The sequence below is a fragment of the Clarias gariepinus genome, chromosome 24 (assembly GCF_024256425.1).
Source record: "Clarias gariepinus isolate MV-2021 ecotype Netherlands chromosome 24, CGAR_prim_01v2, whole genome shotgun sequence".
In the NCBI taxonomy this organism is placed as follows: domain Eukaryota; kingdom Metazoa; phylum Chordata; class Actinopteri; order Siluriformes; family Clariidae; genus Clarias; species Clarias gariepinus.
The window spans coordinates 2,490,001-2,515,275 of NC_071123.1; the positions used below are offsets into that span (position 1 = coordinate 2,490,001).

General features: G+C 36.4%; 1 protein-coding gene across 2 annotated transcripts in view; it reads left to right on the forward strand.

Annotated features, from left to right (window-relative positions):
- LOC128511888 (astrotactin-2-like) overlaps positions 1-25,275 on the forward strand; it is a 434,725-nt gene that overhangs the window by 67,880 nt on the left and 341,570 nt on the right. The window contains exon 1 of one of the 2 annotated variants that reach the window (XM_053484914.1): positions 1,174-1,243. The exons of the other annotated variant lie outside the window; for it this stretch is intronic. Coding sequence (XP_053340889.1) covers positions 1,204-1,243 — 40 coding nt within the window. The 5' untranslated portion in view covers positions 1,174-1,203. Of the gene's footprint in view, positions 1-1,173; positions 1,244-25,275 lie in introns of those variants that run through there. 2 annotated transcript variants of the gene reach the window in all.

The window sequence follows — 25,275 nt, forward strand, 5'->3', positions numbered from 1 at the left end:
CAACTGGACATGCGAAACTGCAAAGTCGTCTTATCGGGTATTTGCACAGAAATATGATAATCGGTCTGTCTCAGGGGTCAAACCAGAGGTCGATGCTATTAGCATGCAAGCAGAGGATCAAAAACCTGCAAATACATGAATGCTAGAGCCGAACTAAATGAGAAAAAAAACAGTGACACATGAAACGACTAATGAGACCGCAGCTGCGTCTGAAATCATACTGCACAAATTCATCTAATATGTGTGTATACACTATATACACGTCTAGTGGACAATCCAACATCATGAACAATGATTAATTAACTAAGTAACAGCATAGAAAAGTCATTAATATTTTTCCCTGATATAGAAAATGATGAGGCTGCATTGTTATTCCTACAGTATATGGAATGCGATGTCATAAGTGTCAACTTCCTACTTCCTGAAATTCCTTTTTAAGACATTTGTAATACGGTTGGTAAGCTAACAGTGTAGTTCGTAACTAGTACGATAGTGTTGGCTAAACATGCTAAAAGGTTTTCGACTTGGATTATTCCTAGTCAAAAGTCTATTGTTTCATTATTTTTAAAACTTTAACATTGTCAAATATTTTAAACCAATTCTGCAGAAAAAGAAATTTTCTGCAGCAAATTCTGCTTTGTGGAGTAAAATCCTATTAAATGTTTAAAAAAAAAAAAAAAACTTTGTACCATAAAGGTGTAACCACTTTATACTGTTCTAATTTATATCAAAAAGCATTAAAAGTTTATTAGCAATAATTTTTGCCATTTCGGGCTTCATTTTTACAAAATGAATTCATGCAGATAACAATACATAAATAATACAAATATAATTAAATAATTGTAATAAATGTATTACTTTTATTTTTTTTTGCTTTTAATTATTTGTTAAAAAACTGTAAAGCTATGCTATAATTTATTTCTGCACATTTTTTTTCTTTTTAAGCCAAAAGCTTGGTCAATCTCTAGTTGTAAATCCCAGCATGAGACTATGAGACTACGCAAATGAAAACTAATCGAGTCACAGGTGCGAACAATGATCAGTGATTAAGGTGGAGGTGAGTCTGAAACGAGACAGAGCAGTAAATGTTCACGACCTGGTGAGCGGCCTAATGTAACGAGCCTACAGAGTTTTCTCCTGACTTTAATATCTTACAGGCTTTATGGAGAACATGGCTGTTTTCCAGCTTGTAATCATTTTCTAATGGACAAAATATGTGGACTAATCAGTTTGATGTCTCCAGGTAGGTCTGTTTTGACGTGTTTACTGCCAAGGGCTTTAAGATTCCCCTCCTTATAAATATCGAATCAGGGATCCAGTATGTCATTATAGTTATTAGCAAATTAGTCCTCAGTTACTCTGGCCATAAATACACTTTATTGGAGGTGATTTATCCGAATGGTGAATTCTGGCATTTTTAGCGATCGTTAAACGTTTTACACAGTTATTAATTTAACGGTGAAGTCTGCTGGATGTCGCGGCCTCTGTGCAGCATCAGTCAGATGGATTAGAGCTTTGGCTTTGACTGGAGGGATGCTTTGGATGACGTGTTAAAACCTGAAGAAGTGTAACTGAAGTTAAGGAAAGTGATGGTGAGAAAATCAAAAATCTGCTTTTGATCAGCATTAAGATAGTAAAAATGCTTAATATTTACACTTTTGATGGAAGCATAATTACTTTGATTCTTTTTTTTTATATAATGGCAGCAGATGCAAAGTATAGGTTCATATGTCCTTATACATTGCAAAGCCCCCCCCCTCATCTACTCATAGTAGAACAACTTCAGCAGCAACCTCATTTCCCTTCTTATCTGTTCCAACCATTCAGCATTAGCAGTACACTAATCACCAACCTGATGATCTGTCTTCATCTGTGCATGTTACTTACTGGTTCATGCTTTCAGTTGTATGGTGTTTTTTTAATTCCTGAATGATTTATTGGTGGCTTAACAAACCAAAAATATTCCTCTGAAACTGCTCAGGTACAGGGACTGGACTGAAAATAAGAGACAGAAAAGTGCTTCACGAAGCCTGGAGGACTATTCCTTAAGGCTTCGTTAAAAATGCAAGACTGTCTGGCTGTCTGGAAGCAAAACATAGAAAAATGGGGGGGGGTCAAGACTTTTGCACAGTATTGTACATTGTTGTTTCTATAGTAGCTCATTTACCGGCGCTTCTTAATATTAAACATTAAAAACCTGCCTGGTATGTAATTAATTTGTTGGTGATGGTTTCCTTAAGAAAACATTTATTTAACTTTTATATACAGTAAGGAGTCTCCAGTACCAGAGGTAAAGCTTTACAGGCATCTTCTGGACGTGTGGTTTCACTGTAACGTGGCAAGCTGTGATTTACTTCAAAAGAGAGAAGGCGGCTTGTGAGGGGATGATTGTTTATAGCTGCTATAATGCAAGAGATAACAGAAACTAATATATATTGTGGACATTAAAGGGCACCTATAAAGTGTTTTTTACCGCCTCAAATAAAAAAAAAAACATGAATGAATGAATGAGTGAATCATAATAATAATAATAATAATGAAATAAAACAATTCCTGTATTTGCTGGATAAATGAATAATAATAATATTATTATTATTATTATTATTATTATTATTATTATTATTATTATTATTATTATCTCTATTTTTGGATGAATGAATAAATAAATGAATAATAATAATAATTAGAATAATAATAATTATTATCCCTGTTTTTTGTCCTTTTTCCATTTTTTATATTGAGCCCCTTAGATTTTTTCCCTAATATGACCTCATTTAAGAAAATCCCCTCCCCCAGCTTGTTGCTCAACTCTGCTGTTCTCTGGGGGGGGGGCTTAGGATTACCTCATTTACATAGACACTGAAATGCCTTGTTTGGAGGAGGAATGAAACAAAAGTAGGTTAAGGTATAAATAAAAGGCACATTACCTGAGGAGTATTTCAGCTGGAGCAGACACACACACACACACACACACTTTGACAGCGCTCTGTGACCTGTGTTCACTTGTTAAAGAAATAGTAAAATAGGGGACCTTTTATTCACACAGCTACATCAAGAGTAAACATTCCTCCCTGGAGCGGTGTGCTGCAGAGGGTATAATCTTTCACTCAGTCCGTATTGTAATGTAATTACGCGTAAAAGGTCCTTGCTTTGGGTCGCTGTTATTTACCGAGGCATATTCCATTACCTTACACACTATTATTCTGACCTCCAGACTTAGCTGTGTGTACTGTAAGTGTGTGTGTGTGTGTGTGTGTGTGTGTGTGTGTGTGTGTGTGTGTGTGTGTGTTTGTTTTGGGGATTACAAAAACTGTGACAATTACCACTCATAAATTTGATTTTGTTGATCTGATGGGCTGGATTTAACATTTTTAGGCCAGATGCAGGGCGAAATTGTCTAGGGAGAATGGTCTTGTGTTTGTGCGCGTGTGAGATCAAGGTGTGTGTGTGTGTGTGTTGGCTGGTGCTCTGTAATATGCATGTTTCCTGATACAGGAAGCACACAGATTCTCTCTGCCCCCTCTGAGCACCATATGCCACTTTGAACAGTACTGTGTGTGTGTGTGTGAGGTGTCTCCTCAATGCCTGTTGTTCCGGGCTTCTTGGAAGGCGTTGTGCATATTTGTCTCATATTTGTTAGTACAAATGATCTAACCAGGATTCTAATTGTTGCCTTGTTTTGCTGAGTCAGATTTAGAAACTGCTGTGCCAGACACACACCCCGCTTTTACACCCTGGCTGTTCCTGAAGCTAGCATGTTGGCGCTAGTAAAGGGTTTCCAAAGTAAAGGTAGGTTTGAGTCAGTTGTTATAGATGGTCCTATGTAGCTCTTAGGCTGTCATGTAAAAGGTGTGATTAAATATGATAGTTTTGAAGTTGCAAAAGGTGTTTTTGAAATAGTGCAGAATAACAGAACGCAGTTATGAGAGTTAAAACCTCCAATTATTTCTCTACTGTATATAATCCCCTGTTACACAAATGCACTTATCCCAGTGTTTCACTAGTGCTTGGACACCATTAAAGCACACCAGAGCCATGACAGGACTGCCTGCCTGCGTTACATCTTAAACGCCCGCCTCCCAGGAACTCCTTTAATGGAGCAAACATGTGGTAATGTTTTGAAGCCAGGTCAGGACTGTACGGGTGACGTGGCAGTAACTCCCAGCCAAGTGGAAGAGGTGTTGGTGAATGTTTGTGTGTGTACAGTTCCCACACACATATGCATCTCTTCCAGAAATAAGTTCTGGAAATAAGTTATACATTGAGTTCCTTACACCGAACATCCCGGTTTCACTTGAACATGCCTCATTTAAATATTAATGTAAGTTTATATCATTGATGGTTTATGTAGATCTTGTGTAGCCCTATAGACACTAACTAAATGGTTGGTTATGTCATCTGTCACAAATGGCATAGGGTTAGGGTTAACCCTAACCCTTGGGGTTGGGGTTAGGGTTAGGGTTAGTTCATGTTTATGTAGGTTCCTAGGTCTTATTAAGCCCTATGAGCTAAATTCCAAATTAAACGTTGGCGCATGCTATTCTCAGTCAACTTTGGCATTGTGAATAAAGAGCATTTGAGGAAATCTCCGGTTATTGTGCACACTAGGAAGCATCAACTCTGCGTGTCCTTTGTTTTTCCACTTGAGCCTCGCAGGCTGTTCGGGGAAACACCGAGCCAGCAGTATGTAATCAGTCGGCTAATGGCTTCATTAATGGGATTTTGCTGCATTTTCAGCAAAAGCCAATGGACTTCAGATATAAAGCCAGCTGTTTATCCTGTTAATGCGCCACTTTAAATACATTATGGTCGTCTCCTGGCCGGGTGCCCCTTTAATCCCGTATAGAGGCCGGACGCTGCTTTTATAGATCCACCCGTAAATTAGCGAGGCATTGTTTTCTATAATGACGCTAATTTCTTTGTAGGAGGGACCTGAAAGCAAACAGTGCTATGGTGTGTTATTGCGTTAAATTTGTAAGGCGAGACCTGCAGGCTTTACAGGCGTGTAAGGTGCAAGCAGTGATAATGGGATGTAAAAACCGAGGTCACCTTGGTGTTAGATGCAGCGAAGAAAAGAAAAAGTGCCGAGCGGAGGCATCAGGCTGTAAAACCCTTTATGGGAGCGTAGAGCTTGTAAAGGATGGTTTAATTACGTGGATGTATATAAAGGCAGGAGGCGAATTAAAAGGGTTTGGCTTTAAAATGTTTAGGCGTGACTTGTGATCGGCACAATCGGGACACATCCATCCACATCTCACATTTATTTATTTATTTATTTATTTATTTATTTATTTTCAACACTAGTCTGCTAGACAATTGATCCTGCATACTGTATATAACTTAAATATTAGCTTTTATTTTTGAGATTTGTGCATATACACGTCAAATAAGAGAGGATAGGAGAAGAAACTTTATTAGTCTCATGCTGGGAAAATTTACCAGTATATACAGCAGCTCACAGGCAAAAAAAAAAAAAGTGCAGTCAGAAATAAGGTATAAAAGATAAACTACTTACTAGAGCAAAGATTAAATATAGGTGCAAGCAGCAATAAGCGGGCCCAAGCACCTTGCGCCATCGCCCCCTGGGTGAACACGACTGGTGTAATTTTTGAGCATTTTAATATCCATTTAAAGGGAAAACACCAAAACTATTTTGACATGATTGTAAAATAAGGGGAATTTTATGTTAAGACCAGATTGTGGAAAAGTTGTTCAGCTTAATGAGATCTAAATATTTAAATGGGTTTTGCATGCATATATGCAAGTGTGTATACAGTAGTATGAACTATGCAGAAAAATCTTGTGTGAGGGCTCTGTGACACACTGTTTACCAGTTAAGACTCCCAATAATCCCAGGAAGGTGGAAAAAAAAGAGGGCCCTTCACACACTATGACGACGTAGGGTGTATAGTGCTTGGTCCCTAAATACACCTATATAGTGGGGCAAAAAAGCATTTAGTCAGCCACCAATTGTGCAAGTTCTTCCACATAAAAAGGTGAGGGAGGCCTCTAATTTTCATTAAGGGTATACCTTAACTATGAGAGACAAAATAGGAAGAAAAAAAAATCCAGAGTATCACATTGTAGGATTTTTAAAGAATTTATTTGCAAATTATGGTGGAAAATAAGTTTTTGGTCACCTACAGACAAGCAAAGTTTCTGGCTTTCACAGACCTGTAACTTCTTCTTTAAGAGGCTCCTCTGTCCTCCACTCATTACCTGTATTAATGGAATTCATTATGAGTATAAAATACACCTGTCCACAACCTCAAACAGTCACATTCCAAGCTCCACTAAGGCCAAGACCAAAGAGCTGTCAAAGGACACCAGAAACAAAATTGTAGACCTGCACCAGGCTGGGAAAACTGAATCTGCAAGAGGTAAGCAGCTTGGTGTGAAGAAATCAACTGTGGGAGCAATTATTGGAAAATAGAAGACATACAAGACCACTGATAATCTCCCTCGTTCTAGGGCTCCACGCAAGATCTCACCTCGTGGTGTCAAAATGATCACAAGAACTGTAAGCAAAAATCCCAGAACCACACACAGGGAACTAGTGAATGACCGGCAGAGAGCTGGGACCAAAGTAACGAAGGCTACCATCAGTAACACACTGCGCCGCCCGGGACTCAAATCCTGCAGTGCCAAATGTGTCCCCCTGCTTAAGCCAGTACATGTCCAGGCCCGTCTAAAGTTTGCTAAAGAGGAGTGGGAGAATGTCATACGATCATATGAAACCAAAATAGAACTTTGTGTTTGGAGGAGAAAGAATGCTGAGGTGCATCCAAAGAACACCATACAGTACCTACTATGAAACATAGGGGTGGAAACATCATGTTTTGGGGTTGTTTTTCTGCAAAAGGGTCGAGACAACTGATCCGTGGAAAGGTAAGAATGAATGGGGCCATGTATTGTGATATTTTGAGTGAAAACCTCCTTCCATCAGCAAGGGCATTGAAGATAAAATGTGGCTGGGTCTTTCAGCATGACAATGATCCCAAACGCACAGCCCGGGCAACGAAGGAGTGACTTTGTAAGAAGCATTTCAAGGTCCTGGAGTGGCCTGATCAGTCTCCAGATCTCAACCCCATAGAAAATCTTTGGAGGGAGTTGAAAGTCTGTGTTGCCCAGCGACAGCCCCAAAACATTAACAGGAATGGGCCAAAATACCAGCAACAGTGTGTGAAAAGCTTGTAAAGACTTACAGAAAACATTTGACCTCTGCTATTGCCAACAAAGGGTATATAACAAAGTCCTGAGATGAAATTTTGTTATTGACCATATACTGTACTTATTTTTCACCATAATTTGCAAATAAATTCTTTAAAATCCTATAATGTGATTTTCTGTATTTCTTTTCTTTTTGTCTCTCATAGTTAAGGTATACCTATGATGAAAATTACAGCCTTTTTCATCATTTTAAGTCGGAGAACTTGCACAATTGATGGCAGACTATATTGTTGTTTGCCCCACTGTACTAGAAAATATAATAATACACAGGTAACTGCACATAAATGTATTTATTTTCTATAGCGCCTCTCCTGTGCAGGGATGTGGGAGGCCTGGATCCTATCCTGGTAGACTTTAGGCCTGAGGCAGGTACACCCTGAACAGGGTGCCAATTCATCACAGGACACACTTATTTACACACTACGGCCAATTTGGGAACCGAATCGTTACGTCTTCGGACCCCGAGTCAGGAATCGAACCCTTGATCCTGGTCACAATGTCACGATGCACAGTATATCAACATGTGATGTCATACTGTATGATGTCAGCTTGATCACAGAACGTGATGGTCCAGAGATGGTTCCGAAACGTTACTGAACGTTTGTCATTGCAGTAAAAGACCCGCAGTAGCACTCCATCCTACACAGTGGCTGTAACTATCTGCTGCTAAAGGAGGATCTAAGAGCCTCTAGAGTCTCATTCAAAAGATGGGAAAAGCATTGTCCATAAGTGACGTTAGTTTAACCACCATCCTCCTTTGAACCACCACCTCAAACGAAGAGATAGCAGAGTTCTGGCCATCACTGTGTCATAAAATTCTCCCTAATACTGGTCAGTCTAAAGGACCTCCATCTCCTCAGCAGAGATTTGTCCACCATCTTGATTTCCAGATCCTGGATGTTCAGCTGTGTAGGGGGTTTAAAAAAGTAAATAAAAAAAACATGACTTTCACAGCTCTCAGTAATCCCCCAGGTCAGATAGTTCTTGGTGTAATAGACAGATGATTGCATCAACAATACCGATACCAGGGCGGTTGGCGAACTGCAACCTCGAAAAAAAGTGGCTGAGGATAATCTTATATTTGATTGTTCCCAAGAGGAAATCTGTTTGGGGTACAAGCAAAAATGGTATAGTTATATTATATATAGAAAAAAAGCAAAACCGGACAATATTAAAAAGTAAAAATAACCTTACAGGACGTCCTGATTGATTTTCCATTATTTATTTTGCAGTCTTATTGAGGGAGAAACGAGGAGGAAAGCTTAATACTAAGATTAGTCTTATGTTTTAAAGTTCTTTATCTCCTGCCTGATAGTAGCAGTTTGTACTCGGAATATAAAATATGTGCTGGGTCCTGTAATATTCTGTGTGCCAAACTGATTACGGTTCTTTCATATATATATATCCTGTAAGGATAAATCTTACATAGCTTGGTCTAGAGAGTCTTAGTTTAGAGTTTATAGTACAGTACTATCCCATGCCGCCATTCCAAATCTGATTAATGCTTTGCAATCCAAATCTGATAATGCTGCCCATGGTCTTCATCAGCTGGACGGTAATAAAGTGGTTCAGCTCACTCTAAAGTTTATGTTGATGCTATATGAAAAAAAAAAAAAAGTATTATATGTCAGAACAAAATGTGTCGAAATTGTATTACTTTCCCAACTGGGAAAAGTAATAAAAGTAAACTAGATCTAAAGTTGGACGAGCGGTGTAATATAGTTGTAAAAACGTTGGGATGACGTTTAAGATGACTTTGATAAAATGACGTAGAGATACAGTAACACTGAACGAACGACACAAACGCAACGTTGCTAATACAACCTTAAAACCAGAGATGGGTAGTAACGAGTTACATTTCCTACGTTATATTTACTTTGGTAACTTTTTGTGAAAAATCTAGTTCTATAAGTAGTTTTACTGCACCATACTTTTTACTTTTACTTGAATAGATTTGTGAAGAGGAAACGCTACACTCAACTTTTATTTTATTTGCAAATTATGGTGGGGAATAAGTATTTGGTCAATAGCAAAATTTCATCTCGGTACTTAGTTATATACCCTTTGTTGGCAATGACAAGTTGAACGTTTTCTGTAAGTCTTCACAAGGTTTTCACACACTGCTGCTGGTAATTTGGTCCATTCCTCCATGCAGATCTCCTTTAGAGCAGTGAGCAGTTGCCCGGGTGGTGTGTTTGGGATCATTGTCATGCTGAATGACCCAACCACGTTTCATCTTTAATGCCCTTGCTGATGGAAGGAGGTTTTCAAAATCTCACGATACATGGCCCCACTCATTCTTTCATTTACATGGATCGGTCGTCCTGGTTCCTTTGCAGAAAAACAGCCCCAAAACATGATGTTTCCACCCCCATGCTTCAAAGTAGGTATGATGTTTATCTCAGCATTCTTTCTCCTCCAAACACGACAAGTTGAGTTTTTACCCAAAAGTTGTATTTTGGCCTTATCTGACCATGTGACATTTTCCACCATAATTTGCAAATAAATTCTTTAAAAATCACATGATTTTCTGGATTTTCTTCCCATTTTGTCTCATAGTTAAGGTATACCTATTATGAAAATTACCGGCCTCTCTCATCTTTTAAGTGGCAAAACTGACTAAATACTGTACGTACAGTATACTCTGTATGTGTGTGTGTATATATATATATATATATATATATATATATATATATATATATATATATATATATATAATTAATTACTCAGTTGCTCAGTACTTGAGTATCTTTTCACCAAATACTTTTTTAGTCTTACTTGAGTAATATTTTGGACGACTACTTTTTACTTCTACTTGAGTAATATTATTAGAAGTACAGCTACTTTTACTTGAGTTATTTTTTTGGCTACTCCACTCACCTCTGCTTAAAACAATGTAATTGTAACCTTTATTTGGAGCATAAGTTTCAAACAGTGTTTGGCTCGGAGATCGGCATGAACAAAATGATAATTTCTGTTCGCCAGCTTGTAAAACTTTCTATTTTCAGTTGTTTTAATGCTAAAATAATGCAATATTTTTTCCCAGCCCTTTTTGGATGACTTTAATTTGATTCATAGTCTATACATCATAAAGTATCGTGTATATACCCAACACTGGATCTTTCCTGGCAACTTTAGCCATAATTTAGGCTTGATGTGTGTGAGTATGTGTGAGAATGTTGATTGATTCCCACCAGAGGCCATGACGCCACCGTCTCTGACTGATGCTGAGTAATTGAGGTGAGTGTGTTAGTTTTGGCCACAGGGAATGAAAAGTGGGATGTAATGTTTTAACTGCTGTTGTGTGTGTGTGTGTGTGTGTGTGCGCTTGTGGGCGGTAGGTGAGGTGATGAGTTTCGCGACTGAATGAGTACAAAGAGTGCAATGTAATTTCATTGCACTGTTCCAGCTCAATAAAATGTATGACATTAAAATAATATTATAAAAACAATAAACATCATTTCTGCATGTCCAGCTCCATCTTATCTTTAAATATAATTTTTCAAATACATTATACATGAAGCAAAAGACATTAAAATAATTTTTCAGAAACACTCTTCTTTACAAATCATTCATTTTTGGTTAAAATGTGCTTTAAAGTTCGTTCACTCATCTACATACCTGGACAATTAATTTCATTTGTCGGACAAACAGTCTTTTTATTAAGCACACTGGGACAGAGCGTCTGACTGAATGCCATGGGTCCAGGGGTCGATGCTCAGGTGGCGTGTGCCAGGCAGAGACAGCAGGGCGTTGTTCTCATGATTGCTCTGCCTGCTTTACTTCTGAACCGCTGGCCTCCCAGGAACTCCTTTAATGGCCATAAACATGTGGAGCGAGGTCAGGACTGTACGGGGGATGTGGCAGTAAATCCCAGCTGAGTTCCTGTTATGTGTAAGTGGTGTTGGGGAATGATCGTGTGTACAGTTCCCACACACAGATGTCTCTTTTCAGCAAGTTGGTGACAAGTTATCTGGTGATTTTCAAGGATCAAATGTTCACGAGAACCTCTGAGCCACTTCGACCGGGATCGTCATTTACGGATGCACGGCCTTCTTTAAAATGCTTACACCGTCCAAATGTTTATCTGCAACTAAGAGGCTCAGCATTGCACTGTGCTTGAAGTCGTACTGTAAATGTCAATCGCTTTTTTATGACTTAATCAGAAATGTCATTACAAGTCCTGGTTTCACTCGAACACATTTTGGTCCAGCAACCGGAGCTTTTGCCGCTGTAGTTTAAGGAGTGCGAAATTTTAATATTTCGTTAATGCTAGCTATAGAACTGCATGTACATATAGAAACAGAAAAAATAAATAAATAAATGTGTGTATATATATATATATATATATATATATATAATTTATTTAAAGTTACTAATTAAAGACAAAAAAAAACTCTAATTAAACAAACAAGTAAATATTATCAATCTTTGCTAGCTGGATTACAATGTCAAAAATTCTAAGTTTTAAGTTTAAACTTTCTAAAATCAAAACAAACACTCATTTTGTCAATCATTTTTTTACATCTTGAGAATTTTTTGTTAACTTTAAATAAATATGAAGAATTTTAATAAAAGATGATTAAGTCTTAGTATCAGGAAAAATATTATGCCTTAGATTCAACATTAAAAATTTTTTTTTTAAGTTTCCTGTATACACATAAAAAAAAAAAAAGAAGCTTAAAACGTCAAATGCTAAAGGAAAAGAACAGAAATCACCACTAAGACGCAGTGCTACAGGAATAGTTCTGCTTTTTCCATAAATGTACGAGGTATGCCAAAACAGAAGCGATTATAGCGTGACACACCGTTGGATGATGAAAGTGCTCAGTGTACAGAGCACGCAGTGTTCCCATCGTTTCCCGTAATGCTAAAGCATCAGATGAGCGTCAGTACACAGTGATGTGCCACGCACTGCAGCTACTTTGCACTTCAACTCGTCCTTCGGAGGCCATTAGTGTATGAAATAATAGACGTCTGGTGTGGAGGCTCACGTCCTGCGCGTGTGGAGGTGCTGCTCGGGTCCCGCGTTAGGATGCTGCGAATTCGCAACCACCAAAAGCTCTTATACAAATTAGAAAAATACATGGAAATAAATCTTATTAGAAAAACTTTTTTATTCAAGTAATGGCTGCACATATTTGGGCCATTAAAGAAGTTCCAGGGAGGCCAGCTTTAAACAGGCAGTGCGATCCGGAGTACTGAGAAACTTTTGATGTCAAACTTGGAATTTTGTTTATTGAATGTCTATTTTTTTTCATATTTTACTTCATTTATGTCTTTTCTGAATGGTTTGCTTGTGTGTTTAAATGCAAAAATATGATTATAGTGTTGGAAGTTGGTAATATTGGTAATTCTTTTGGTGCCTGGAGCGGATTATCTGCATTTACATTATTTCCTATGGGAAAATGCATCTCGCAATACAAAATTTTGAATTATCAATTTAAAATATGAATTCTGTACATTTCCAGCAGAAGACCACATGCCCTAGTGTAGTCAGATAATTAAATTGGTACGAGTGGTGGGAGGAGCTTAATAATTAGCTTGATAATAATGTGGAAGGATTGTGGCCATTTCCTGATGCACACTACCATTCAAAAGTTTGGACATGCCTCATGGTCTTTTAAGATTTTTTTTTTCTTTCTATATTGCAAAAACAATCTAGAATACAGTATACAATAATCTTCTTTGAACAGTTGATATTGAGATGTATATCTGCCACTCCTGCTCTGTAAAGCTTCATAACGGCTCCAATCTGAGGTGCTGGTTGTTAATTGGTGATTTCTGAGGCTGGTGGCTCTAAATAAACTTCTCCTCCTCCGCAGCAGAGGTAAGTTCTGGTCTTGCTTTCCTGGGAAGGTCTTCATGAGAGACAGGTTCATCATGAAGCTTCATGGGTTTTGCAAACACACTTGACACAATACTGTTCTTGTAAAAAGTGTTCCAGAACAGGCGACCTTCATGTCATAAAATAACAACTGGCTGTTGTTGTTGTTACTTAATGAACGTTTTAACTGTTAATTTAACGCTTAATTGTCATTTTATTATGATTGTAATTGATCTCGTCTTTGCCTTTTGTATTGGAGCTCCAGTCTGTCTGGATTCGATCTTCCGTGTCTAATCTGCATGGGTTGACTTCCATCATGCGCGATCACTTTTGGCATCTCTGTTGCTTTGAAAGCTTAGTTTTCTCTGCTCCAAACAGCCATTACCGGGCTTCATTTTGGCTGAATGCAAGTTAACATGAGTTTGTTTTGGGGAACATGTAGCAAATAGTATTGTAAGCCTTACATTCTCAAGCTTTGATCTTAACATTGTAATAGTTTTCTGAAACTTTACCTTTAGAGGGGTTTTAGGACTGACTGACTGACTGACTGACTGAGATTCCTGTGTTTGTGTCATGTGGGTCCACGGTGGGTCCACGGTGCGGTGCTCAGGGCGGTGATGTGTACAGTATTGGCACTGTGTCCTTTTCGGCTTGCGTTGGCTGTTATAAAGTTAACACACTAATCACATATAAGGCTTTTGATGGAGTTGTTTGTTTGTTTGATCACAGTTTTGTTTTTGCCTTTAAGTCCCTTTTCCTAAATGTGTTTTTGAGAAAGGTGTCTATATATACATTGTTATAACTTTTACAAAGGATAAATACACATTTTTGGCATTTTCATATACTTAACCTGCTGAGTCTGCAGGAATCCTGCTCTGTGTAAGTTTATTTATTCCCACAGGAACACGAGTTCCCGCTCTCACAGATTTGTCCCTGCTTCGTCGTCCTGTTGTAGCTGCACCACAGAGGCATATCGCACCCTTCATTCTCCTTTATTCAGTCCCGGCCCCTACAGCAGTGGCAGAATCAGGGTAATACGACCCGCTGGAGCTCGGGCCCGCTGTGGCCGACAAATTACAGCATTACAATGCAGCACGGAAAACTCGCCCAGTGATTCTCTGGAAGCCTGGAACATTTTTTAATTGTGTGCATTTTAATGAAGTCCTTGCAAACCGAACGCCAGAGATTTCATTTCCAGGTTTAATAAGACATCCGACTGGCATTAACATGTCCTAATATTTAATTTGCGGCATGGTGCACTGAAGCGAGCAGATAATACGCACCTTTTGCTCCGGCTCTGAGAGCTGAAATTGTTCCATTACCTGAGCTTTCATCTTTGTGCTTATTTTCTTTTTCTTTTTTTTTTTTTTTTTGAGTCTGATGAAGGCAAAGGCAATGCTACCCTTTTCTTTCTCCTTTTTAAAAAAAAATTGATTTATTTTTTGGAGCTGCTGCTTCTCTTCATATGCACTGAACACTACCGCCACACTCCAAACACTGACCATCTGTGTCATTAGTTCGCAATCATCAAGTAAATCAGTGCGCTCCTTACACATACAGTACACGTAATAAACACATTTTGTGAGTAAAGTCAGAGCTTCAGGAAAAATGATGGAAGCATTAAATCAGAGTTAGAAGACTAGCGTCCTCCGGGGCCGTCGTTTATGGTTTCTCTTACCGTCTAATTACAGAAGCTTTCAGGAGCTGGGGTAAGTTATTGACATGAGGCTATTTATGTTAAGGAAAAAAAAAATGTATATAGAGGTTTTAATAACTTCATAAATATGTTGATTGGTATTTTTAAATCAAGTTGGCCTTGAGGTAAAAGCACCTGATTTCTTTTTTTTTTTTTTTCTTGCTTGTTCTTGTGTTGTTTGTCTGGCTGTATGTATCTATTAATCTATTTTTTTTTATTAGCATTTTATTTGTTAGTTTAAAAAGTTTGCTTCAACAAAAGTTAGGTTTAATATGTTTCAATATGGTGTGCAGTAGAAAGTATTATTAATAATCAAGGGAAGCAGTAAAAGAAACAAACAAATTGAACAAAATAAATATACAAGTAAGCAAATGAATCAATAAAATGAAACATGCACCAATATCTTGGTCCCATGTTTTGGAAGCTATAAAATAAATGATAATCAATAAATAAATGCATTAATTAATTAATTAATTATATTAATATAAATTTTAAAGACTAAAATTACTTTTTTTTGGAAAGAAATGAGCATTGTAAGAATTCGTATTTATACAAACACATTAAATATATTTAAGTGATTTTTTTAAAAACCCATTCTTAAAAATAGGTATAAAATACACATTTAAATAAAATTATTTTATTTTATTAATACGTTTTTTTATAAATAAAACGTCTGTAAACAGTTTCTATTTAATAATGAACATTAATTCTTTTTTGTCTACAAAAAACAGACTGAGAGAGAGAGAGAGAGAGAGAGATGGCTGGTAATGGGATGATTGATTGAACTGCTCTAACATCAGAAATAAGAAGAACTGACCTGTATTGCAATAGTTAATTAACTGTAACTATTAATGGATGAAATGTACTATGTTGCATAACGCGTACTCGCTGCGTAAGGATATCAGAGGAATAAAGCGCATTAGGATGTGCTTTTACTGGAAAAACTCTTATAATAAAGTGTGGCGTTGAGTTCTTTAACCTAAAGTTTGACTCCTGGGTTGAAGAGTTCTTTGCCTTTCTTTTTGCTGACCCTAGCAGTAAGCGGTGTCGCTAGGACAGGACAGTCACAGTCGTCTATGTTTAGTCAGCAGCTACGCTCTTAAAACAGCTCTTATCCTTTCTCTCAGGCTTTCGCCCTGATCCCTTTAACTTCACGTGGGAGTACACAGCCGCGCGATGGTGTGAATGATTAAAGGTTGAGGTGGTGACGGGGCGCGAGCTCGGCTCCAGCGTGGGCCGAACGCAGCTTGTTTTGTGCCTGAAGAGCTGCCAGCTTTCATCAGCGCGAACGAGGAGCGCGGACTGTGCGCTTGTTACCTGGCTAGCCACCTGACACCTCTCTCTGACAGGGACACACGGCGTCATCCGCGCGCTGCGATCACCTCGGAGCAGACGAGCAGAATGACCTCATGATGAGGAGTAACTCCAACAGAGAAGAGTGACATGAAATAAAAAGCTGTATGCTCGAGCTATGTTAGGACGCAGGATTGATGATCCGTCAACATCACACTTGAATATATAAATTTTTCTTTACACAGAGAACATGATGATGATGTTCATCCGATGCTTATTAATTTTCTATAAGATTACACTTCCGGTTTACATTCACATGAATCGAGCTTAATAACAATGAGCAAACGGAGAAATTTTTGCCAAGGTAGATTTGTTTTTCTTCACGCAGATGTTTATTGAAATGTTTATTGTTTATTTAGTAAAGATTAGGCGCAAATATTTATTTTGGCCAGGGGTTCTAAATCTTTTGCATACAAGTCTCCTTTAACTTAACAAATTTAAATTACCTATTATTATTATTATTATTTTGGAGATTGAGATGTTCATCCCCAGGCCAAGCAAACAATTTCTTTACATTCTTTTATTCTGTAGAATTAAATTTAGTGTGTGTGTGTGTGTGCGGAGTAAGCAGTAAGGAGCTCTGGGTCCTGGTGTGTGAAAAACATTAGAGGATACAGATCTTCTCAGCCAGGTGTGATGATGGTGTGCTCAGGGAGAAGCTCTCCTTGACACCGAGCTGCTGTACCTGAGCTTCGTGCTGATGAAAGTCTGTTTCAGAGAACATCTGGTGGGAAAAAAAAAAAAAAAAAAAGAGCACAGGGCAACATCAGGCTGCTGATAAAGACTCCAGAGTAGTTCTGTACAGAGTGCGCCGAGCCCTGAGCCGAACCCTGACCCGAGCCGTGCGCTCCACTCTCATCAGCAACAAGCACCTGGTCTCCACACAACCGCTCCACTTACCACTTTTTTAATTTCACTCTTTCTTATTAGTTATTTGGTTATTTGTGTAGCTGTCCTTTTGAGGCTGGTCTGCTCTCTCCAGGTTTCCTTCCTTCCTTCCTTCCTTCCTTCCTTGATTCTTTCTTTCTTTTTTGACTCATCTAGTATAATACAGTTTTTGTCTTTTTTGTTTTTTTTTACTTACTAGTTCTTTCTTTCTTTATTACCTTTTAATTCCTTTTTTACTTAATAGTCAGTTTTTTTTTTTTACTGTACTTGTTTTTCTTTTGGACTTTCTTTTCATTTCTTTGTTTATTTGAACTACTTGTTTTTTTCTTCTTCTTTTTGTATTTTAACTTATGGGTTATTCAATGATCTTTGTAGTGTAATTGTTTTTCTTTATTTTCTGTTTTACATATAATATATAGTATAGTTACTTGTTATTTTTATTTGTTTTTGTATTTATTAGAAATGGATTACATTTCTTTCTTTTTAAAAGAAAATTTCATCCTTTTTTTCTTCGTTTTTTTTACTTACGAGTTATTTAGTTATTTGTTTAGTGTAATTCTTGCTTAATTACTTTTTTCATTACTAATCAAGTATAATTACTTCTTTTGCCCCGTTCTTTCCTTCTTTTTTTTTCTTTATCCTCTTCTTTCCTTACTTTTTTGTTTTAACGTGAGTTATTGGTTATTTGTTTAGCATAATTCTTTCTTTCTTGCTTGCTTAGTTACTTAGATGCTTTTGTTTTATTCCGTTTATCTTTCTTTGCCATAAAACATAAACTCCTCTGTCCCAAAGATAAAGTGACTCCTTTTATGGTAAATAAGCTTAAACTTATTACAGAGATGTTTTTAATTTATTTATGTCGAGTTTAATGCCACAAGTCGCTGTGTCGTCTAGAAAAAAATAATAATGAAGACCTTCTGACCTGTTATTACTGAAAATGTGTATAAATATCTTTAAACTGTGTTGCAGATAATATATTTTAAATTACATCGTATAATAAACGCTTCAGATCGAGTCCGGGTCAATGGGACAGAACATTGCTAAGTGGTCGATGGCACGCTGATAATGAATTACAAACAGCAGAGACAATGTACCCTCACTAACATCTGGCCGGATGCCCAGGGACATCTCGGCAGGCGGACCGGCTCAGGGGACAGAGAATACCACGGAATATCAAGTTCCTCATCCTTTTACACGCAAGACATGTAAACAGGAAGATGCTGACGAGACCAGTGAGACAGATGGTTTTGTAAAGGATGTGCACAGTATGAATCTATTAAAGTTTACACAGTATGGATCTACCTGTACATCATGCTCCTCTTGAGGATGTGATGGAGGACGTTGTGAAGGTGAAATTAATACTGTTTTCCAATCCCTTGGTGGCGTTTCCGAGATTAGGCGCTTAATCTGATCTAAATACCAGTTTCTACGTACATCAATCTGCCCATCTGTTTATCAGCAGCTACGACACAGGATTAAAGTTATACTTCATTTTCTGAGCTTATGCTTTATTTATTTTATTTCATCTTTCTTACTGTGTCAGCATGAAAAGCTTATGGAAGTCTATTCAGGTTCCAATCATTTCCTGTAATATTCCAAAAGCCGAAATGATCTATAGTTTATAATTTTAACACAAGCTTATCCTTCTTACTATGACAGAAAACAAACGCGTTACCAGAAAATATACAGTATATTGCCATAACGGGCTCAAAAGTAATCGGACAAACTAACAATCATAAACATTAGGCTAATTTTATTGCATGAAGTCTGGAGCTCTTTTGAGGTCACCAAATGTTGCATTTTCTTCATTGAGCTGCTTTTTCTTTGTTTTACTGCAGCCTTAATTGATCGCTGCTTACTTTCGGTTATTTCAGTTTTGCCTTCAGTGTGTGTATGTATGTATGTGTTTTTATATATATATATATATATATATATATATATATATATATAACACATATATATATATATATATATATATATATATATATATATATATACAGTATATATATACACAGGGTGGGTGTGTGTCCTACACAGCAGCCCCCCCCCACCCCACCTCCTCTCCTCTCCTTGGTCTTAATTACTGCAGCTAAGATTATTTTCATAGTAAAGTGGGTTTATTATTTACCTATCTGTTAGATGGAAGGAGTAAGTGATAGTAAAGATTTGCATGTTAAAAAAAAGTGGAGTACAAGCAGTTGAATACATGAAGCAGGGAGCATAATGACAAACTAGTTTTTGTTGCAACTATTTCATGCCTTTCTGTTATTGTCAATAAAGTAAGAGAACTGTCGGCTCTGCGTTACTACAGTTTTCAAAGGTAAAGTGCAGGTTAATTTGTTTTATTTATATTTCATATTTTCTATTAATTATTTGTATATGAATATGTTTGAGTTGTGGAACGAATCGTCTGAATGTACATTATTTCCTGTGGGGAAAATTGCTTTGATATACAAGCACACTTCTGGAACAAATTATGCTCACAGTACAAGGTTTAACTGTATATCTCCCAGGTTCTGGTTTGGTTGTTCAAACCTTGAGAATTCAGAGATTTGCATCTTCAGCTAATTTACTTCACATTCTTAAAGAGATCTCTCGATTGTAGACTTCACCACTTACTGTATACTCCTGCCTCCACACTGGTGTTCTTAGCTTGTTTTAAAGGGTTTTCTTTTACCAAGGAAAGAATTGGGATCATCCTTTCATTAGATGTCATCAGTGGTCTTCAAAACCTTTTGGTGTCACTGAGCTCACCAATGGATTCCTTCTGTTAAAGAACCTAACGAATTTTTCACCGAGCCACTCCTAAAGTTTATTAAGAGTTCCTGTGTAGCTACAATTACTAACTGCAATTTCAGCAACTCGAGCTCTTTAATCTCTTTCTTTTGTCAAGAGAAAATAAAAGAACAGGCCATCAAGTTGTTCCGTAGTCAGTTGTCCAATTACTTTAAAGTGTGTAAAAAGGGAATGTGAAAGTCTATCAAATCTTTATTGCTTTTTTTATTACTTCATGTACAGAGGGAAAAAACTACAAAAATATTTACAGTATATTTGCATTTATTATAATCAGAACACATACTGTACTCTATAAAACCAATATTTATAATGCACTCACTTAAAAGCATCTTCTAACATAATGCCTAACTTTATAGTTATGCTCTAAAAAATGTTAAGATGGTGCTAAGTAGTGCTTCTGATACATAATGTAACCAGACCATTCTTATGCTTAATTATAAGCTATGGTTCTCTTTATAATTAATTATAATAATCAGGTAAACGCTATAACCGATTCTAGTAGACTAGCTCAACAGTTGTTCTGTTCTGTACCTTGTCCAATCATGCTTCTATAGATTTAATGTATTAGTGGGAGGGACCAGTAAACCTACATTTTGATTGGTTGCTTTTTAAACTATGCAAGATTTTTCCCAAGATTTTAGAAAAACATTATATTAGTAGGAATTTTTTTTTTTACTGTAAAGACTTTTTTTTTTTTTTTTTTTTTGTGAATATAGTAAGAAATACCGGCTCTGATTTTTCTTGTGCTTATTTTCTTATTTTACTAGGCTAAAACGTAATTAAATCTTTGGTGGGTGTTTAGACGAGAACTTGAATAAAGCCTGTAAATTAGCTAATTAAAACTTATGAGCAATCTCATTGCAGTTATGTTTTAACCCAGCCCTGGTTTATGTGATTTATTCTGATGAATTTAACTTTGTGCCAGAGCTGAGATTCATCCTAATTTTATCTGAAACGCCTTCGTAGTTTTGGCTTGCTGCCTGGAAACTACATTTTAAAAATAAATTGGAGTGAATACTTTCATTGTGTGGAAGCCTACAGCACAGTGTGGCTCCGTACTCATGCATACATCCCATTATGTCCTTGAAAATGTTAGCACTGGATTCACAAAAGGACATCTTTAGATATACTGCAATTTTCACAGGATTTTCTATTCTTAATTTTTAGGCAGTAGAAGTTTTATCTATTTAGCTTTACACTGCGGTGCTGCTGAATTCTTTAATCTGATTGGTTACGGTGGGTAAATGTTTATATAACCACAGCTCTGACTGATCAGATCATAATGTGAGTGATAAATATGATAATGGGGCAGCATGGTGGTGTAGCGGTTAGCACTGCTGCCTCACAGCTCCAGGGTTCGACTCTTGACTCGGTTCCTGTTCTGGGTGGGTTTCCTCCCGAAACACATGCAGATTTGACTAATTGGCTTTTCCAAATTTCCCATGTGTGTCTTTGTAACTATTAAAAGAATAAAAAGTATTATGTGCCGCTTGTTAAAATAAAATATTGTAACAACAGGCAAATTGCTGTAGTCTAAGTGAACAAACATGAACAGAATGTAATGTTAAAAAACTAATCATAATAATGAGTAGAAACTTAAGGAACTACAGTTTGTATTGTATAGAGTAGTTACAGTGTTAAATCAGTTTTAACCAAATGCAACATTTTTATTATTAAAAAAAGAATATTCTGGTGTACACAGTACATCTAAAGTAAAATAGCACAAGTGGTGCAATAAGAGGAATTGAGTAAGCATCTGAACCCGCTTCAACTTTAGCGTCTGTACCAGCTTTAACTTTATAAACGTCCAGGAGCGTTCTCCATTCCGATGGGATTTAGTGTCTCGGCTATAGTTCATATTTAATCTAATCCTGACTTCTCCTACTGGAGATTTGCTCAGGTTTGCTCTGCTGCCTCTGCGGTATGATCTTATTTGTTCCTCTGTCCCTGGAAGTCGTGTTCCAGGCATCTCGCACCGCTCTGTTAGACAATAAATACTCTGTTTATCTTTTATTTTGATTATTTTGTACTTTACGGTAAATGTCAGCGCACTTTCTCTCTCTCTCTCTCTCTCTCTCTCTCCACCCAACCCCACAACACAATGCCTTAAAGTCAGCAAAGTGGTTTAAATGCACAGAAATATTATACTTCAACTTAAAAGTTATTATAAAGTTGTATTTAATTAAGAGCAAAAGAAGTGAGTCAAAATTATACTTAGAAACATAGAAAAGTGTTCAGGCTCAACGTCTATTTTCTGTCTGTTTTCGCTATTTCATCTTTCTTTTTCCTGTCCTTATTTCTTGATGTTTACTTAAAAGATTCTTAATGTAATTCTTTCCCTTTTCTTGATTTTTAAATTAATATTTGTAATCATAACTTTCTTTTTTGCTTTATTAATATTTACTGTTTTGCTTATTCTTTCTTTCTTTCTTTCTAAAAATGTTTATTTTTTAAATTTATTTCTTTCAACTAATTATTTTTCTTTTTAATTATTTCTTGATGTTTACTCTCAAAATGTTTATTTTTTATTTCATTCTGGTAATTCTGTTTACCTTCCTTAAACGCTGCTTCTTTCTTTTTTTTCTTCTTTCTTGCTTTAATCATCTTTGCTTTAAGCTTTCATCTATCCATCTATCTATCTATCTATCTATCTATCATGCAAACAGGTTTTTTTTATATTTAAATAAAGTAAATTTAAGGTTATAGTAGTTACTGTAGTTAGTTATTAACCAGTGTAAGGATCCAAATAACAGAAACTTCAAAGCACTTGTAAGTCAGTCTAAATAAGATCTTTTGCCAAATGTCTAAATGTAATTTTAATGCTTGAATAACAATTAAGTTAAGATGAATTTAACACACTCTACTGTACATATTATTCTTTTAATATTTAAAGTAAGATGGAACAAAAAAGGTTTATGGACAGCATAATTAAATATAAGTTAATTAAAGATTTTTATTTTTAAAGATTAATTTTTAAATAAACCACTGTAACATATAACCTAAAATGATTATTTCACTACTTTATAATCATAATATAAAATTTAATTAAATGTTGAATTTTGTCATCGTGCTCAAATTGAATTAAACATACACCTCAGTCTTTACTTCAAATGATGGCAAAACATTTATTTGGATGATTCACGCACACACACACACACACACAAACACACACACACGTGCGCGCACACATGCACACACATCTGCTGTTTCGAACTTTAAAAATAAAAGAGCCATCGCTCAGCATCTCCGTTATAGATTTATATTTAGAGACTTATGAACGCCTGAGAGAAATCCATTTATTAAAACACACCGCAGCTGAAGAGCAACCTGTTAAAGCAGTCGGAAAACAGAGGTTGACTTTGATACTTGTTTTATTTTTTTCCTCACTAAAGCATTCTGTTAACATGTGATGTGATGTGATTCAGTGCAAATAACAGTAAAGAAACAAAAGATTAAACTTCCTACTTACAGTATATAGCATCCTATTTAGGTATGCAAAGATTTTTTTGTTTCGTTTGGTTTTGTTTAACATCAGCAACATGGCAAGAAAAGATCATTTAGAGCTCACCAATTATACTTCTTTTTGAAGAAGTCTGCATAAGACTTTCCAAATTGTGTAATGATGTTTCCAGCTCAAACAATCCTACAGTCTGGCTGCTTGATTTTCTTTCTGCTTCACTCCTTTTCCAAACACGCCGTTTTTGTTTTTATAGATTTAAATGAACTGACCCTGAACATCCCTTTGCGGAAGTGCATTTTTCTGGCCAATCTGAGTGCAGAGGAACGCAAAAAAAAAAAAAAAGAAATCCACCTTTTTTAATCTACTTATGTTTAGCACATTATGTGGTGTTTCCCACCTGTTGTGAGGCTTTTTAAACCGCACTCTTGATGAACAAAATAAGTGGTTAATTAAAAGACGTTTTTTTCTTTTTTTTAATCTAGCAACAAATTTATTTTATATATATTTTCAAAAGATTTTTTTTTTTATTAACAATGACGTCTTCAATGGTCAGTGATAAAAAAAAATTAAACACTAAAGCTGTGGTGGTTAGCTGCTAATCCACCCTTTTTTAGCGCATGAGAATCAGAGGGAATTTAAAGGACTTAATATTGTAAGGATTGAAATGAAATCTTGTATCTAGTACCCAAAGTCTTTGTAGAATTTTATAGCTAGGGGTTAAAGCACAAACCTTAAGCATCTAACAAACTCTTAAAAAATAATTGGAAAGCTCATTTGTTTAGAGAGTAATCTTAAGACTCTGTAACAAATATTAGACTAACCATTAGATAGTAGAACCACTCTATGTAAAATCCTTTACTTTTATGGTTTCCTCAATGATGGTGTTCCATGTAGAACCCTGACCTCTCTGAAAGCCCTTTTAAGAGCATCTGGTAGTATCTTTTATTTACAGTAGGACTTTATAGTCTATGTAACTTCAGATATTCCACTTTGATGTTAAAAAGTTCTGGCTTTCTAATTGCTACATTTTCTGGAAAGGAAGCCATTTGTTATAAGATTCTACAAAGAAATTTAAAAGGACCTACGTATAAAGGAGAGAAACCAATTAATCAAGATTTCCCGTTAGACTTTTTACCTACGAGAGTCGTATTATGTGATAGTTCAGTCTTACTGGGGTTCTGTTTAGAATCCTAGAACTTAGGACAACCTAATTAAAATATTCAGGGGAAACTTTTTAAGAAGGAAAAAAATGTTGTAGGGTTTTAAAAAGAAATATTAAGGTGCCAAACCAAATAGTATTTAACCAAAGTATTTAAAGGACACCTTGCTATAGCTAGTTCGTTTTCTTTTAGAAAAATAAGGGGTCTATCTAGCACCATGAAAGATTCTTGGGTTTGTACTGATACAAAATCACTTCTATTATATATATATATATATATATATATATATATATATATATATATATATTTCCTCTTAAGCAGCTCACTTTCACTCCCCTATCTCTGAAACTATCACAGCCACATTTCCCAAAGGTCATGGTAACTCAGCTGGATGGTTGGTTCGATCAGAGAACAGTGCTGTGTCCTCGATAACCATCTTCCCACCCTTTTATCTGCGCTCCCTGCGAGTCTGATCATGTGCACTTTGTTCCTGGCCTTCAAGGTCCTTCTCCCTCAAGCCCTCTTAACGCAGATTTACTTGCACAACCTTTTTGCCGGTTCCTGATGTGAAGCTAGCACTGCCGAAGACGGAGTTCTCAGCAATGCACTAATAGGTTTTATGGAGTGATTTGTCGAGCTTACTGAACTCAGCATCTTTCGTGCATGGATAATGATAATGAACCACATTTGATGGGTCCTGGTAACGTTGGCTATGTGCATTGCTTCTTCGTATTGATTTGACTGATTTATATCATTGTTTGCCGGTTGCTGGCGATGGACTCTTTTACAATAAAGAAGCCACTGATGTAATTAAGTCTGTTTACACAGTTTGAGCTTTATTGTTGAAACTCCACTTTAACTGGAT